Source organism: Gadus morhua, chromosome 6 (assembly GCF_902167405.1).
Source record: "Gadus morhua chromosome 6, gadMor3.0, whole genome shotgun sequence".
In the NCBI taxonomy this organism is placed as follows: Eukaryota; Metazoa; Chordata; class Actinopteri; order Gadiformes; family Gadidae; genus Gadus; species Gadus morhua.
The window spans coordinates 8,227,980-8,245,479 of record NC_044053.1 but is presented as its reverse complement, the minus strand read 5'-3'; the positions used below and the strand labels follow the sequence as shown (position 1 = coordinate 8,245,479).

General features: G+C 43.4%; 2 protein-coding genes across 4 annotated transcripts in view; both read left to right on the top strand.

Annotated features, from left to right (window-relative positions):
* The window catches only part of frmd3 (FERM domain containing 3), a 44,238-nt gene extending 28,628 nt beyond the window's left edge, over positions 1-15,610 (top strand). The window contains exons 11-15 of one of the 2 annotated variants that reach the window (XM_030359274.1): positions 132-206; positions 800-868; positions 1,093-1,217; positions 10,085-10,382; positions 10,779-15,610. In XM_030359274.1, the coding sequence (XP_030215134.1) occupies positions 132-206; positions 800-868; positions 1,093-1,217; positions 10,085-10,382; positions 10,779-11,259 (1,048 nt within the window). In that variant the 3' untranslated portion in view covers positions 11,260-15,610. The remainder of the gene's footprint in view (positions 1-131; positions 207-799; positions 869-1,092; positions 1,218-10,084; positions 10,383-10,778) is intronic. The other variant, XM_030359275.1, reaches the window with a different exon arrangement.
* Positions 15,611-15,856: 246 nt separating this feature from the next.
* LOC115546096 (uncharacterized) overlaps positions 15,857-17,500 on the top strand; it is an 8,670-nt gene continuing 7,026 nt past the window's right edge. For both annotated transcript variants that reach the window (XM_030359758.1, XM_030359757.1), the window contains exon 1: positions 15,857-17,500. This exon is cut by the window's right edge and continues 465 nt beyond it. In XM_030359758.1, the coding sequence (XP_030215618.1) occupies positions 16,201-17,500 (1,300 nt within the window). In that variant the 5' untranslated portion in view covers positions 15,857-16,200.

The following is a 17,500-nucleotide window of genomic DNA, read 5'->3' as shown; positions in this document are numbered from 1 at the left end:
ACTGCAGCCGAGCATGGGCTCTGAGAGGGAATCAGAGCCCACTGCACCCACGGGTGTGGACTTGTGTTAGAATACGCCTCGCAATTATGTATTGGTGTTGATGATGCGTAATGAGGGTCCCCTTCTGACAGGTGTGCTAAGTCCAGTCAGATAAAGACGGTGTCCAGTAGCAACATCTTCTTTAAGGGAAGCAGGTACCGATACAGGTGAGAGAGTTCTTCATCCATGGGACTTTGGGAGATAATCCAAAGCTATTAGGTCTGAACTGCTGAGAGATTGGAGATAGCCTTTATTATCATTAGGCATCTCACGTCCTGCAAACACAAAGGCAACATAGATTGTTTTATAAAGCAGAATTAAGTTGATTAAAATACCATACGATAAGACATAAGATAAGACACACAGATATTTGCATAACTTTCTACGTAGTAACCGTAGTAACCGTTTTCTATCCTATCCTATGTCTGATGAGCTACCCTCATTTTAAAGGCACATAATTGTTAATTAGTGTCAAAAGCAAAAACTAGCCCACAAGACTATTATAATCTTAAAATTACATTGGTCCACTTTAGTTGAAATCATCCACTCCATGCTATAAGCTTGATAATATAATCGAGCCTTGATGAAACTTTTACTAAATCAATTTCCTTTTCTCATTGCTCATTTGTGGGTTTGTGTTTGTGTGTGTATGTGTGTGTGTGTGTGTGTGTGTGTGTGTGTGTGTGTGTGTGTGTGTGTGTGTGTGTGTGTGTGTGTGTGTGTGTGTGTGTGTGTGTGTGTGTGGGTGTGCACTTTCCAGTGGCCGTGTAGCAAAGGAGGTGATCGAGGCCAGCTCTAAGATACAGAGAGACCCTCCAACAGTGCGTAGGTAAGGAGAAAGCAAAGAACATTTCTGATTTACATCACAGTAAAAATCCCACAAAACAAATGCATAAGAAGAATCTCAAAACGAATATTCTCCAAAACAAAACGTGTATTAAATCCTCATCACAATTCTAGCAACAATTCTTAATTATAAATGATCTGTCCCTTAATATGAAATAATCCCATTCATAAACCCTTGTTTCTTTGTTGTAATGGTTGTTGTGCCAGAGCCCAGTTTGGCCAGAGTAGAAGTTACAACTCTTTGAGCCACAAGAACCTCATCATGAACATGGAGCCTCTGGTTCCTGCGCTGCCCTCCACCAACGAGTACGAAGAGACGGCCACAGACAATGGTAGGAGTCCACTGCTGACAAACACACTCACTCCAACATGAAGACAGAGTGTCAACTGAGCAGCTGAGGCCGCCATCAGTCCGGCTTCCCCGGAGACACCAATCACAGCGGTCTATAAATATTTCCCCCCTGATCCTCCCTCAGGACCCCAATGTGGCAGGGGCGCGCGCGCACGCGTGTGTGTGTGTGTGTGTTTGTGTGTGTGTGTGTGTGTGTGTGTGTGTGTGTGTGTGTGTGTGTGCGTGTGCGTGTGTGTGTGTGTGTGTGTGTGTGTGTGTGTGTGTGTGTGCGTACATGCGTGCGTGTGTGAATGTGTACGTCAGTGTGAGTATGCGTGTGTATGGGGGCGTGTGTGTATGAGTGTATTACTTGGAGGTTGCCCAGCCCGTGACATCAGGGAAACATAGCAGGTTCACAGCTTGGGGGGAAAGCACTGGCGGTACTCAAAATATATTTACCAATTAATAATTTGGCTACTTAGTCTTGGCTATGGGCTTGCACTTGTGTCGTATTGTGTGTTTGTTGTGTGTGTATGTGTGTGAGCACACACATCTTTTTCAACATATCAGAACCCATCACGGAGCTAAGATCGATGTTCTGTCCCGACACTTATGCATAAATCTTAGTTCTGCTTCTACATAATATAAAGCAGGGCTTCTCCGGTTACAAAGCGGTCGGGACAACAGGTCCGATGGAACGCCCGGAGGGGTTTTAGGATTTGACTGGTGTTGATTCTGTTTGGTAATAGGAGTAAACTGAACACTGGGTTACATCATCGTTACCCAAGGATGCTTATGTCACCCCATCTGCAAGATCACAGCCTCTTCACAGAGAACAAAATGTTTTGGCGGAAATTGAACATAAACAAAAAGCATAGACACAAACAAACACTGTGCACACTGATACAAAACGACCAAATAAAAATACGCCAATGCATCCTTCACCTTATTCCCTATCCGTCCTAAGTGCATTGATTTTCAAAACTATTTCTCACACCAGGTTTCATGCAACACTGAATAAATCACACATTTCGTGAATGAAGATCTGAAACAAAGACCAAAACAACAGCGGCTCTTTTTCACCGATTGAGTTTCATGTAATGGTACATGGCAGAGGTCGGGGGTCAAGTGGGGTCTCTGAAAAGGTCAGCATTTAACACCGGCAGTTTAAGCCTCTTCACAGGAACGACGTTCTAAGTGGTGTAGACATTTTCGTTTTCCATGCCATTAAAGGTTGCCAGTTATCGCTATGGGAGCGATATAACTTAGCGGGGTGGCCCACAGCCCCCACCCCACCCAAGGCAGGTGGGGGCCAGGTCTGTCCCCACAAGAGCTGACCTTTCAGGCCAGTGTCTATTTACCAGGGTTGAACAATATCCGTGAAATATGCTGTGTAAACAGAGTTTGACTTGACTTCCTGCTGTCTCCCCCTCCACATACCCACTTTTCTTCCTCTCTTCCTGTCTCTCTGAGCCGTCACTCCTTTGACTCTGTCTCTCTCTCCATCTCGGTCTCTCTCTGTCTCTCTCTCCCTCTCCTCCGTCCCTTCATCAGGCGGATATCCCCGTCTCTTACAAAATGTCCTCCTCGCACTCTATTCAGAGAATCGACTTATCCGTTCCCTTTCACACCATTCTCGCTCCGTTCTCTTTTCCTGTCTCTTCCATATTTCTCTCTCTCCCCTCATAGTTGATCTCTCTCTATACCCCTTACATTCTCCCTTTGTGTCTTTTGGGGTTATTGGTGGCTCCTCCAAATCTTCTTTCTTTATCTCCCTATCTAGAGACGTATTGACTTCCCCCTCTCTCACTTTTTCTTGTTCTGTATTTCTCTTACTTTCTACCTTCTCTCTCTCCCTCTCACACACTGTGTCTTTCTCTTTACGGTTTTTCTTCCCTACATCTCCAAGAAGGAAACATTTATTTGTTTGCTCAGGGTCAGAGTGCTGCCACGGCAACCATACCCCCCTTTGCCTTTTTGGGGGGGGGGGGGGGGGATGGAAGTGTGCTCGTAAAAACCAAAGAAGCCTACAACTAAATAGACAGATCAAGCTACAGCAAGAAGTTAATAAAAGAAGTTGGATTTATTGTGGTAACTTGAGGTTCTGTAGTGGCGTTTGCAGGGGGGGCCAATGCAGGGGTGGTGTTGCTTTAACGTAGGCTCTGTTTGCTCCTGTAGTGGAGATAGCAGAGCGGACAAGGGGGTGGCTGTTGGTTTAATGTAGCCTCTTTGTCACCACCAGTTGCTATGTGTGAGGTAATAAGGTGGCAGGTACCTGTTGAAAGGTCACGAGCCAATCGAGATCTCTTACGGCCGAAGTACATGGGACAGAGGTGTGGAGTGACGCGGACACTCGGAGTGACAGGGACACGCTGGCGTGACACGGAGTGATGCGGACGCGGCGTGGCATGTCCGTCACAGAACGCCCGCAGTAGAGTGCATCCATTATAATCAACTGACGCCGCTACATGGGCCGCGGTAGCCACACACAAACACGCACACGCACACATACACACACACAGACACACACACACACACACACACACACACACACGCATACATATTCACACACGCATACATATATAAGTGCGCAAAAATATATACACAGACACAAGGACACACACACACACACACACACACACACACACACACACACACACACACACACACACACACACACACACACACACAGAGGAATAGCACGGCTCATCCCTTTTGTTTCTGCAGGGATAGTCTATTTTCTACCTCTCTACGTGTGGCAACCAGGCTCCTCAGACAGGTACAAATGTTAGCACAAAGTGAAGCCTATTGTCTATGTCGAAAAAAAATACTGACAAAGCAAATGCTACAAAGACGTAGTCTGTGCAGCAGGTACAAAACCCTGCCTTGCCCAACTAATGCTGCGTCACGGTGTAGCCTTGATGCTGTAGCTTCCTGCAACAAAGCTACGAGCCGTTGTATTCCGATGTGAAAGGTCATTACAGTCTCCCAAGTTAATCTATCTAGTGTGTGTGATTGAGAAGGGACTAGGAGATTGGCATTTATAACCAGTGATTGTGACCCAATCAGATTCCTCACAGAATGAATAACACCAGGAAATACTGTTTTATTCCAGGGGGATAACGGGAATGGGATTCACTCAATGTGCACCACCGTTCATGAATGTATCACAAGTCTTTAGAACTATGAGGATCCAAAACATTCGGTTGCAGGCAGATGCAAGCAGCTTGAAGGGCCCTTCTGGATAAAGTGTTCCTTAGCGCTGCTTTGGGACCAGCTCTATATTCAGAGCGCTAAGCCGGGCTCTTAAGAAGGGGGAAACCGGAAGCCGACGCAAGGTCAAAGTCCGGAGGGAGGGCTTGTCCTTACTCCGTTTGGATAACTTTTCCCCGTTCCCCCATCACCCAACCCCAGGCGCACCCATCCACCATAATACAAACACACATAGACACACACACTGACACACACACACGCACGCACGCACGCACGCACGCACACACATGCACACACATACATTCACTTATACACACGCACACACACGTACACACACTCACACACATATTAAACGCTGCAATTATATTTACATAAAGAACTTCATCAATATTCACCATATTAGATTAATATGGGTATGAAATTATTCTCCTAATGGGCTCTTCCCCCTTGACCTGAGACAAAGGGTTTCATGCAGAGTTCATAATGATTTTTGGTCATTTAAACTAAGGAGTTCTACTAAGCAATTTATTCCTTACTATGTTCAGCCAATGTGATGTAAGCTTCTATGGGTCAGATGAACTTTAATTGGCATCTCAGTGTGTGTGTGTGTGTGTGTGTGTGTGTGTGTGTGTGTGTGTGTTTGTGTGACTCCGTGCGATTGCATCGGGGTGTGTGTGTGTGCGTGTTCATGTGTACGCTTATCATCACTTTTTTTGTGCAATCCTGTAGCGTATCGGCGGAGATTGTGCGTGTACTGCACGCATTACGCTCACATAATCAAAAGTGAGAAATGAGAGCGTAAAGTAAATGTAATAATACGAAGGCCAATAAAGACAATTAAAGTCATGGCCTACAGAAACCAGACGTCCCCACCCAGGCCTGGGCCAGGTCTGTCTGTCTGCAATCAGCGTTAGATTAGAGGAGTGCTCCATCACCACCAGCAGCTGGTTAAAAATAGACCACCCGGCCAAGACCTGATCCATCTCTAATGCCCCCCTTCCATCCACCAAGCCCCCCCATGCTTTGTTAACATAGTTGACATTCATAGGACTCCCCCTCTTGGTGTGTCATGTGTTCCTGTGTGTGTGTGTGTGTGTGTGTGTGTGTGTGTGTGTGTGTGTGTGTGTGTGTGTGTGTGTGTGTGTGTGTGTGCGTTTGCATTAACGTGTGTGTTTGTGTGTGTGTGTGTGTGTTTACTTTCCTGTATATGTGTGCGACTGTGTGTGTGTGCGTTTCCCTATGTGTGTGTGCGTTTAAAGTGTGCTGGTATCTCAGAGCTCAGCTGCCGGTCTGGTCAGTCAGTCAGTCAGTCAGTCAGTCAGACAGTCAGTCAGTCAGTCAGTCAGTCTGAGGGAAAGAGAGTGGGTGTGTGTGAGCCTCGGGTCCCTCACCATCTAAACCAATGGAGGTCCTGGAGCACAGGACCAGCGTTAACGGGGCAAACAGCCCCCCACTGCCCCCCACCGCTCCGGGGCTGACCGCAGCGGAGGCCGACGGGAGCCCCCTGGACCTAACGGGACCCCCCAGCTCAGACCCGACCACGCCGAGAGAGTGTCGGGGCGTCCGGGAGGAGGCGAAGACCGGGGAGGAGGAGGAGGAGGAGGAGGCGGACGCAGCAGCCCTGGACGTCTTCCACCCGCCGGGCGAGGCCGAGGCGCAGCCGGAGTGGGGCCCTACGTCCCTGGTCCAGGCCGACAGCCTGCGCTGCCAGGTCAAGATCACCACCCGAAGGAACCTACACCTGCGCATATCGAACCACACGTCCCGGGACGTTTACGTGCGTGTGGTGGGGCGGCAGGGCCGGGTCTCTGGCAGCGGTACGGGATGCTGTTTGTGTGTTCTCCGGGGCGGGACGCTGTGGAGAGCCGGGGGGGGGGCCGGGAATAGCCATTGGGATTTAGCTCAGCTTATCTATGTCTTCTGAAATGAGTCACAATTGTTGTCGGAGTGATCACGACAGATCGTTTTACCGTGCCAACAGGATGAGGAGGGCAGCCACGAAAACAGAATAGACCGACGGAGGTCATCAGGTAGCATGGGGAGACAGTTGCTGCCATGCGTCAGACCCTAATCGTTCATTACTGCCTTAAAAGTCAAAGGAATTGGCATAATTTGAATTTGATTGAGACAAATATAGTTCGGCTGAGATGGTGGCACATTTTCTTCTAGATTTGAGCACATGGCTGTTGAGTTGTCAACTCCTATTGGTTATGGCTGACATTGCCATTCGGATTTTAAGGCCAAGGCTAAGGTAGCTTTGGCTTTTATTTGCTTGACTTTATAGATGGCAACTTGGCAGCAGTAAAATCTGAGCCGCAAAAGAGTGTGTGTGTGTGTGTGTGTGTGTGTGTGTGTGTGTGTGTGGCTGTGGGTGTGGGTGTGCGTGTGGGTGTGTGTAGGTTTTAAAAAGCCTTGGATAATACCTTTCTATAACCCATTAAACAATTGTCCATTGTAACTGTCTGCATTATTATAGTAAATATTGAGCAGTGTTTTGAACTCTTCTAGTGTATAGTGTGTGTGTATGTGTCCTTGAATTTGTGATTCAGTCGCTGAGAATCCATTGAAAATAACTAACAGGGAACAGATTGAATTGCATAGCCTTAGAGGAAGGTTAGATGAAGCAAGTTACACTACGCATCATCCTCGTTATCCAGGCTTCTTATGGAGCAGGCGATACATTCTTAACCGTCAGCAAACAATGTGATGCTTCTTCTCACTGATATTTAGTCGGTGGTGGAGAGGATGGCTCCTGCGTCCCAGACCCACTACAACACGTCCCAGAATACATGCATCATACATGGTTCTGCGTGTATGTACTCTCCAGACGGTTTATATTTTAAGCTGCATCACTATTAAGCCCTTTTGAATGATAGATGTTGGGATCTTGTGTCGCCACGGAAGAGGTTTGAGTTCACGTCGACCCGCTAAGTCCTGCAACGCGACTTGATGTTGTTCAGCATGAAGAATGAAACGATGTCTTCTTCGATTGTCGGAGAAGTAGATATGTGAGCAATATCCATAGAGACATTAGCCTTCTGTTCTTGGCCATGGGCAGCGCCAGATTTGGAGTTTACTCAATGTTATTTTTTCGAAAGCATTGAAATGTACTGTAAAAAGATAAAGCGCCACTCAGGGAGGCATTGAATACACAATGAGAGAATGAGTGTGCTCTGCCAGTGCTTCGATTCGGAGTTCACAATAATGACTAACCAGGCGGATAAATGGGAACTGTCAGCACCTTGTAAATAGGAAAAGCCTGTGTGTCTGTGTGTGTGTGCATGGGTGTGTGTGTGTGCGTGTGTGTGTGTGTACGTGTATGTGTATGTGTGTGTGTGTGTGTGTGTGTGTGTGTTTGTGCGTGTGCGTGTGTGTGTGTGTGTGTGTGCATGATTGCGTGCTTGTGTCTTTGCACTAGTGCGTTATGTTGAGGACGCTCTGGAATCTCACAGAGTTAACTGTGAACTATTTGACACAAGCTCCTCTCTCTCTCTCTCTCTCTCTCTCTCTCTCTCTCTCTCTCTCTCTCTCTCTCTCTCTCTCTCTCTCTCTCTCTCTCTCTCTCTCTCTCACTAAGCCGTCCGTCAAGAAAGAATGGTACTGAAAAAGAGTAGTAAAGGTAGAAGGAAAATACTTTGAGAGATATTGAGATTGAGAGGACATAGAGACAGCCAGAACAGGAGAACATTAGGAATAAATAATGTAATTTCGAGTGTAAGAATGGATCCATAAAAAACAAAACAGCGATTATATGAGGAAAAGTCTGGACCCATTTTCCTCTGAACATCCTATGTTATTCCTCTGCAAGCTTCAAAGTTGGCTTTGTGGATGCTTTGTTTTTGTTTTTCCTTGGAAACCTTAATAGATTTCCAAGTAATTTTTTTATTTATTGTTATTATTTTTTATCTTATGTTTACTTCTCAGATCATATAGAAATCAGTTGCCATGATTACTGACCAGCCACAAAGGGTAGCCTTGAGTGCTTTACGTTTGTTATATCAGCCATTCATTGATAGAAAATAATAAGAGTTTATTATTTTTCCATGAGTGTCTCCCAGGTCATTTCACACTAACAATTGCAAACAATTATAGTGGGATTTACATTGTTGAAAACTTTACTCATGTAACTTTTTAATCCAATGATTGATAAGATAAGCGGCAGCAACATATTGCAACAATACATATATAACAAAACATTTTAAACCTTTACTGTCCATTTGTCATCTGAATAAACATATCGTAATGGACTGAGGCTTGTTCAGCACTATGCCATCATTACACCTGTGAGTCTAATTCATGCCTATAGTAATCTGTCAATTTAAACCATTTCATACAGTCTGGCAAAAGTGAAATGCATGACTACTCTCTCCAATCTCCACTACTTTCTCTTCATGTCTCATATCATGATCTCATATAGCAAAAGGGAGGGCCAGAGAGATAGAGACCGACAGACAGACAGACAGACAGACGGACACACAGAGGGAGAGAGGGAGAGACAGCCAGAGAGGAAGAAAGTGAGCGTTGAGTCCTACGTCATTGGACATTTAGCCTCCAGCTCCGTCTTAATCCACGGAAGGAAGACAGCTGGGCCTGTTTTTAACACACAAACACACACACATACACACACGCATCTGTATGTACAAGTACAATGCGGTACATCACACACAAACTACTCACATTTACTTTACCACCCAAAGACAAGTAACCAAGTGTATTTCATGTAAACAAGTGTGTAGTACTGTATATGTATTGCTGTACTGTATATTATTCGGATACAACCTGTATCAGTGTGCTCTCCATGCTATAAATGTTACCTGCATCAAACTGTAACAGCTGAACCATTTCCAGTCATTACCATTACCATCATTCATTGTCCTCAGGCACCAACACTGCCAAAGTCTCCATGACTAGTCAAATATAAACATAGAGCTTTCATACACATGGATTTGTTCACAAATTGGTTTGGATAATCCTTGATGCTTTTAAAGTAAAGATTTAAATGAGGACTTCACATAACTGAAAGGCTGGTCACAATTCATTTCAATGCTGTGACAAACTTACGAAGAGCAGGAGCGCCGCCAAGTGGATGTATTATGAACTGCATCTTAAAATGGACAGATCTTCACAATAATTGGAGGATCATAGTGTTGGCACCATATGCAATATGTTTGTATGGTTATGTATGGGGCTCCCTAGAGCCCTAATGGGGACATCAGGTCGTTGATGATTTGATAGGATTATATCCTATACATGGGGTAATATATGTTATAAGTTCATTTTTGGTGCTTTGACTCCTTCCAGTCCAACTATAAACCCCTTACAGTTTGGATGAAGCCTAATAAAGTGGTTAATATGACTTAAAAATCATCGGACGTTATCAGGGGGGGCTGAAGCGAGAAATAGTGGGGCTTCATCCACTAAATAGCGTCCATCATCGCCCTTGCCGTTGACCTCAACATCAACATGTACACATGAACCTAAACCAGCTCAAGGTGATTTTGTTCTCATGAGAAGAAGGAAGGAAGGAAATATCTGGGGGGGGATACTTTCATATCCCTCTGTGCTCCGTTCCAATTGCAAGCAGTGTGAATGTAAACACTCTCCAGACCTCTCACCCTCTGCCTTTCTCCTCTCTTTACTCTGTCTATCTTTCAGTTTCTTATTTCCTTTCCCTGTTCTGCTCCATCCTCCCTCTCTCCCCAGGGGTGGTGGCCCTGAAGGAGGCGGCCCATCTCTCCCAGCTGGAGGCCCCTCCCACGGAGGCGGAGCTATGTGACCCCGGCCCGGTGAACGCTCCGGCCGGCGACGATGTTTCCCCGGCGGCGGCGGCGGCGGCGGCCCGGGTTTTCACGGAAACCTCAAACGGACGGCCACAGACTTCCAAGCCAGAGCTGGACGAGGAGGATGAGGAGTCGTCGAACGAAGCGCTGACCATCTCCGAGCTCGTCTACAGGTTCGCTGCTTTGTTCAGTGAATGAAACATACATGAGTAATCCCAGATAAGTCATTTTAGCTCATCCTCAATCAATGATACATTGATCAAATACAAGCAAGATCCAACTATTTACTCCCCGTTATTTGCTGTACTTGCTTAATGGACCGGACTGGTTGTAGTCTACTGATGGCACATTTTGTTCATGCAGACATATTGCCAACCTGAGGTTTTAAATCATTTTGAAGATTGTATGGCAACTTCTTCTACAGCTTCAGTGGATGAACGTGAAACTTCCTTCCTTGTCTGTAGCTCAGTTTTTCCAACTCATTGCCAACTCATCTCAATGCCATGTCATGAGTGTCACGCTAGCTGATGCTTCCATGCACGTGCCTCTGGCTCTCCTCCCGTCTACAGCCCCTGTGCCAGCATGCTGCCCACGCCGGTGGAGGACAACCAGGGGGGGGTGGACCTGCTGTTCTCCTCCCCGGTGCAGAGCCCCGCCTGGCTGCTGAGGGAGCTCCACGCTGACCCCGACATCCAGGCCCAGCTGGAGGCGGAGAGGGAGCGCGACCGCGCCTACGAGCGCGTCCGCCAGGCGGGGAGGAGCCGGGTGGGCGGAGTCCTGAGCAGCGGGCTCCGCCTCCTCTCGTCCAACGAGCGGGCGAACGCCTGCCTGCTCAGCGTGGCCCGCTTCGTCGCCGTGGTGACGGGCGTCCTGCTGGTCGTCGTGCCGACGCTGCTGCTGCTCCTGGAGTCCGACATCGACGTTTCGTTCCTCCACGAGATCCGGCAGACGCCAGAGTTTCAGCAGTTCCACTACGAGTACTACTGTCCGCTGAGACGCTGGGCTCTCTGCAAGATCGGCAAGGCCTTGGAGAAACTCTGGTCAGACTAAGAGAGAGCAGAGGCTTTGGAGAAGCTCTGGTCGGACTGAGAGACTGAGGGGTTTGCTGAAGCTCTGGTAAGATTGAGACACTGAGGGTTTTGGAGAAGCTCTGGTCGGACTCAGAGACTGAATGACACAGAGGAAAGATGGGGAGATGGGGGAGGAAAGGTGTGGAGGCATTGCTGAAAAACAAAAGTGGGTCTTTATCTTTATAATCTTGTTTTATTAAGAGATATCTACAGTGAAGGACGTTGGAAATAATTCGATTAAATTAATTTGACTTAATTTGACAAATCAATACAAAACAAGGAGGTGTTCTTTACAGAGAAAGTGAATAAAGATTATAAGCCCAAATACAGGATACAGTCAAAAGTCAAGTGTAAACTTTTTCCTAGTAACGAAGTGGCACAGAAGGGGTGGAGCAAGTCTGAGAGAGGAAGATATTAAGGGGAGACCTATTGACAGGATGATGAATATGACAACAAAAACAATACAAAAGAGGACAGTAAGGATATAGAAAATTAGATATAACAAAAGAGGACAGTAAGGATATAGAAAATTAGATATAGCAAAAGAGGACAGTAAGGATATAGAAAATTTGTTGTTTAAAGTGTGTCCACTCCTGACTCGAAAAAGGCTTTTGGTGTGATGCTTCGGTTGGCTGCCTGAGTGATCAGAATCCCACACAGAAACGTCTTGTTAAAAGAAAATGTCCAATTGGTCCCCAGAAGATGTCGGTCATGCAGGAGAAGGAGGCGGGAACAGAAGTGACAGATAATTGATTTGACTGGATCCCTAAAACACTGGCTGTAACAATAGTGACAGTAAATACACAGAGTATACATCTGTATATTTACAAAACAAAAATAATACCGGTGATGACAATACCAATGTTTGAGGAGTTGTTTTTAATATTTTGTAACTTTTTATGTGATCCAAATGTTTCAGGATTTTTTCAGTCAGAGGAAATACTTTGATCTTATTTTCGCCTTAAGAGTTTACAAAAGATAAAACAAAAAAAAATGAAAGAATTTTACCGGGAAAGGGTTGTGGAGAAAATTTGAACTATATTTTAATACTACCATCAGCATGAGTAAAATTGGTAGCGCCCTGGGATTTTCCTACCGAAAGTCATAGCACAACTATTTTACACTGACCACAAATGTCAACTGTTTCAGATTATTTGATGTCATTTCCGAGTGTAAGAGGAAGAGGTGAGAGACGTTTAGGATGATTGCGATGATGAAACTTGTTTTATTAAACACTGATGGGGATGGCCCACTATGGCTAAGAAGGACCTTATTAAATCTGTAATAGGATTTTAAGCGAAGGAGAATGAATTAACTCAAATGTGTTATATGAAAAAAAGAAAAGTCACTGTTGTTTGTTCATGTTGATGACTTCAACGAGTAACCCAACCCATGTGTACCTCCAAATGGTTCCCATTCCCATCACAGCATGCTCGAAAAACAACATTTAAGGAGGTGATGTATAGGCTGACATCAAATACAAAAGAGGTCCGGTACGTGAAAAATTAAACTATTTACTTTGAAATAAGTTTAGTCTAAGTTTCAAAAGACTATTAGTCACTTTCCCAAAACATGTTCCTAATTTTCTTTTCGAATAATTATTTTTATTTATTTTTATCTTGGGCATTATCAAAAGACAACCATAACCCCTTAAAATAACAGTAACAGGTTACTAACAATAACCAAAATCGAAATGAAAGGCTCCAGACTTTATTATCAAACTGATAACCAACACTCATAAACCTCCTCAATATTCAAAACCATCTAAAAACTTGGTATGCAGCTTAATGAAGCACGGTTTATGTATACAGCGCCTATTTACTATCTCATAATGTGCATCGATGGGAATGCTGAAAGTCATCAGTTAATTTTGAATTATCTTCTCAGGAAAGTAAAATATCTAGCCGTATATATTGAAGTACAAGCAAGTTGTACAGCCACTTCAGTAAGCATGAACTGTGCAGCAAAATTTGCAAAAAAATACCACCTCAAATTATGACCACCAAATAATCGACCATTCATTATAAAATAATGAAACATGAAAAACTTCGAAAGAATATATAATTTATTAAAAGTTTCACTAATTGCAGTCATGCTTCTTAGACAGGTTACTAACACAATTAAAAAAAATATCAAAATTTTTCCAACATTTTCATACACCTGAAGGCGAATAATTAAAATATTGTCTGTGGTTCAGAAATCATCAAGAAATGTTGTTAAACTGCAACATTAATTTATTGTTTGAAAGTGATTATCCTTTTACTTTCATTAATTGCTCTTGGTCTTTTTGAGACGAATGTCATTATTGTGCTCATTGCCATTGAAATCCTCTCAAAATAATTTAAATTCAATATCAATCTAATATTGCTGCATCATATTTCTATAAACCAAAATATGTACCGTATTAACCATTGTGTGTTGTCACTTAAATTGACTGACTTTATGCATTATTCAGCTTTATACATAACCAAATATGCAGTTGAAAACAAAAACTATTGAGGGAGAAATCAACTATTTTCCTATTCTAATACATGCACTGCATTCTGTTGCTTAAACCAAGGGCCAAACCACTATGATAACCACAACAAATACTACTTCTCAGAACTATCCAGCCGTCAGAGAGCTCTGAGGTGTTCCACAGCTTCACCCCTGGGCAAAGCTGACCCGTATGCACTGATCTATACCATGATACCACGCCACCTGTGTGCACTAATATGTAGGGTGAGATGCGTCACCAAGACCTTGCTGTAAACCCTGTCTCCGTCTCTGACCGCACCATCAACCCTCTTCTGCTAGAATAGACTACGTGCATGTCCACAACATGCAAGAGTGGTTTTGTGTGTGGAAACATGCTTAATTTACACAGCTGTATAAATATAATGTGTGTTCTGTGGCTCTTTGGTTCTGTTACTGTAGCTCCATACCGTAGGCTACCTTTGGTTTTTGACATGGGGGGCGGGGATGACCATTTATCGCACCGTTTGAGCAACAGCAGATTTTTTTTTAACACAGACCGCATGTCTATGTATGTAAATAAGATGTTTAAAGCTGTGGCACAAAAAAACAACAAACCGAAAAACAAGTGATGTCGTTCTTTGTTCCCCCTGCGGTTTTTCTTGTCCCATGCCTGGCTTTGCCATTCTGATCAGTGCATGTTCTCTATGTTTATTATCGAGTAGAGAAACAAAAGGAAACACTCCATTTTAAGCTAACATGGACAAATGGTAGCTTTACTTGACTGAATTTCAATTTAATTCTTTTTTTTTTTTTTTCTTTCTTTAAGGACTTTATTATTTAATAACTACTGTAGTGTCTGATAACATTATTGAATTACGAATATATTTGAAATAATAATTTGGTAAGTAATACAAGTATTAATTCATAAAGAAGTACAAATTCTAAACAAAATGCATCAATGTCCCACAATGGTATTATTTAGAAAACATGTATTGTCTAAAAAACCTGAATCTTTTAAATAATTTCTTGTGAATGGACTGAACAGATTACATTGCAGTTTACACCATCTTTAATTAAAGCAAACATCCAAACAAAAGGCCGTTCAATCCTACTCTTGACTGAGATTTGTGGTCCAATGGCATTGTAGCATCAATTTAGCTTATAGCCTCTTGACTTTTTAAGAGGATTTTAAACCCTTTGCATTTGCATATTTTGCTTTCTGTGTTGACTTAGATATACTGTGATTTAAAAAAAAGAATCAGATCACTCACAAGTTGATGTCATAATAGCAAACTCAGAGTGTCAAGACACAAGTCAAATATTTAACAACTTCTAAATTATGATTACATCAAGAAAATTGTAACCGAACCCAGGGTCAAGACAATGTTTAAATGGGCTAAAGTGCTGTTTTAATTATTTTACTTAACTCGATTTTAAATATTTGTGCTCAGGTCTATGATATGCAAGATGATATCAAATTCACATGGTCTACAATGAATTGAAGATGTTTTAATGGATTATTTGAGTGTTGTATGGGCATGTCAAGTAGCATATTTTTCGCACGCTTTTAGCACTGTTGTTTTACCGGAACCTTGTCGTTTGTTTTATTAATTCAGTCAAAAAGAAACTCTGGGAGAAACTTTCAGATCAATGAAGCATAAAAAAAGGATGAATCAGTGAAAACAAGCACGTTTTCCAGAGGTGTAAGCCACCGGACCCCTCTTCTTTCCCCCTCCCCCGTCGGGACAACCAAGCCTTATTAACTTTGTAAAAGTGAAAATGTTGTATGTTTGTTTGTTATCAAAGACAACAACATGGGTTGTTTTCTATGTTAATACTGCCACAATAAAGCCCCTGACGAATATAGATTCAGACATGATGGCATTGTGTTTTCATTTAAAAAAATAAATAATTATGATCATATATGTTATAACATTGTAGAATGAAGCTTTATCAAGAGTTCCTTCATATGGGTTTGAGGGACATTGAACTGATCCTAATATCCTCCAACTCATTTTAAAGAGTCACACGTTGTCTCCCTCCATTGACTGAAATATGTATTGTCCATTCTTCCCCTCCCTGTTGCTATAGTGATTTGGTTTGTTTACCACAGTGGAAAAGCTTCCTGAAAAGTATCAGGGAGTTAGTGGCTTGTTATTCAAGAGGAGTAGAGAGACACAACCCGATGACTGGAATAATCTATGTCCATGTTGAAAGTGACTTCAAGATCAAAGCAGAATATGTAGAAATAAGGACAACATTGGAGTATGGAGGAACACGTTCTTGCCTCAGGATCAAGAGGGTCACAAGTCCACACAGTAGGATGGGATTTATGTCAACTGAATTTTAGACACATTATTGTTTTTCATTATTATCATTTTGGACACAAAAATTACTAGAATATGTTTTCTTGTTTTCTTGTAATACCATGTTCTGAAAAACATTGAGAACAAAGTACGTCTTGATGAGGTTCATGATCAATCAATCAATCTTTAAATTCAATATATTGGTCAGACATTGTGGATACAATCAAGTCCTGGAATTGGAAGTTTGTTCAACCAAAATAAGAACTAATAGGCATATCATGGCAAGGGCTGAACCTAGGAACTCTGAGCCACCAATAAGAACTGAGCATGCCAAAAAGAACACAGACATCCTACCCATCGGAACAACAGGGATTGATGCCACTAAATGCCTGGATAATCCTGGGAACCTGAGACCGTTTGTTTACTGGGACCACCCTTTGCTCAATGACTCAGGAGTCAGTGAAAAACAGAAGCTCAGGTATGTTGTCGATTGGGCTGAGAACCTCCTCAAGAACAGTTCAGAGGTTGACCACAGCAAAGCCAGCAGTTCTGCAGTGGCCATGGGAAAGCAGGTGGTCCCACGAAATATGTCATCTGCGTACTATGAACCGTCCCCTTCAAGAAAGTTGAAGTTGTTGACCTCTCCTCCCACTCAAGGTAGTAGATCTGGTCAGATCATAGAGAGGGCACAGGAAACCAGTATAGATTTTGTTCAAACTCTGCCACGGATCAATTATAAAACTTCTGATGAAACTAATACTCTGTCTGTTTTCAAGTCTGTGGAATGTTCTGAGGATTCTAGGTCTGACATCAGGGAGACTACAGCCCACAAGGATATCCGCTTCAAAGAAATTCGTTATCTTAGCGCACAGAACTCCTTCCCACCTAGGGACTTTCACACATTTGATCAAAGGCACTGCACAACCATACATGACAGAACTGACTGCCACTGCGAAGAGAATCATTGTGTTGAATGCTCTAATGATACTCGCTTTATGAATGAGTCTGTCTCATCGGCAGCTCAGAACAGAACTAAAAACCACCCTCCCTTCTGTTCTGGAAGTACCACCACCGGGAAGCCTATTATTGATTGTTCACCTCAAAATGTTTATGCTAAGACTCAAGCAGCAGTTCTTTCCTCATCTTGGCAGCCCACACATCAGAAGGGGTTGCCTCAATTAGAGATGAAGGACAACGTTAAAAGTAGGACAGAGGTAGAAGATGAGAAAGTTGTATGTGAGCAGAAACCAGAGGTCAAAACTTTGCAGGATTGGTCCAAACAGCAAATTTGTGATTCATGGTACGAGGATCCTCCGAAGACTAGCAGCTACAAGGAATTAGAGGAATCCAAACCGAACACAGAGACAGCAAACCTGACCTTCTGCTCTGCTTCTGAAAGAGCAGCCGACGTCTCCGTCTACGAGCAGTACCTGCTCTACATGGCTCATCTGGATCAAC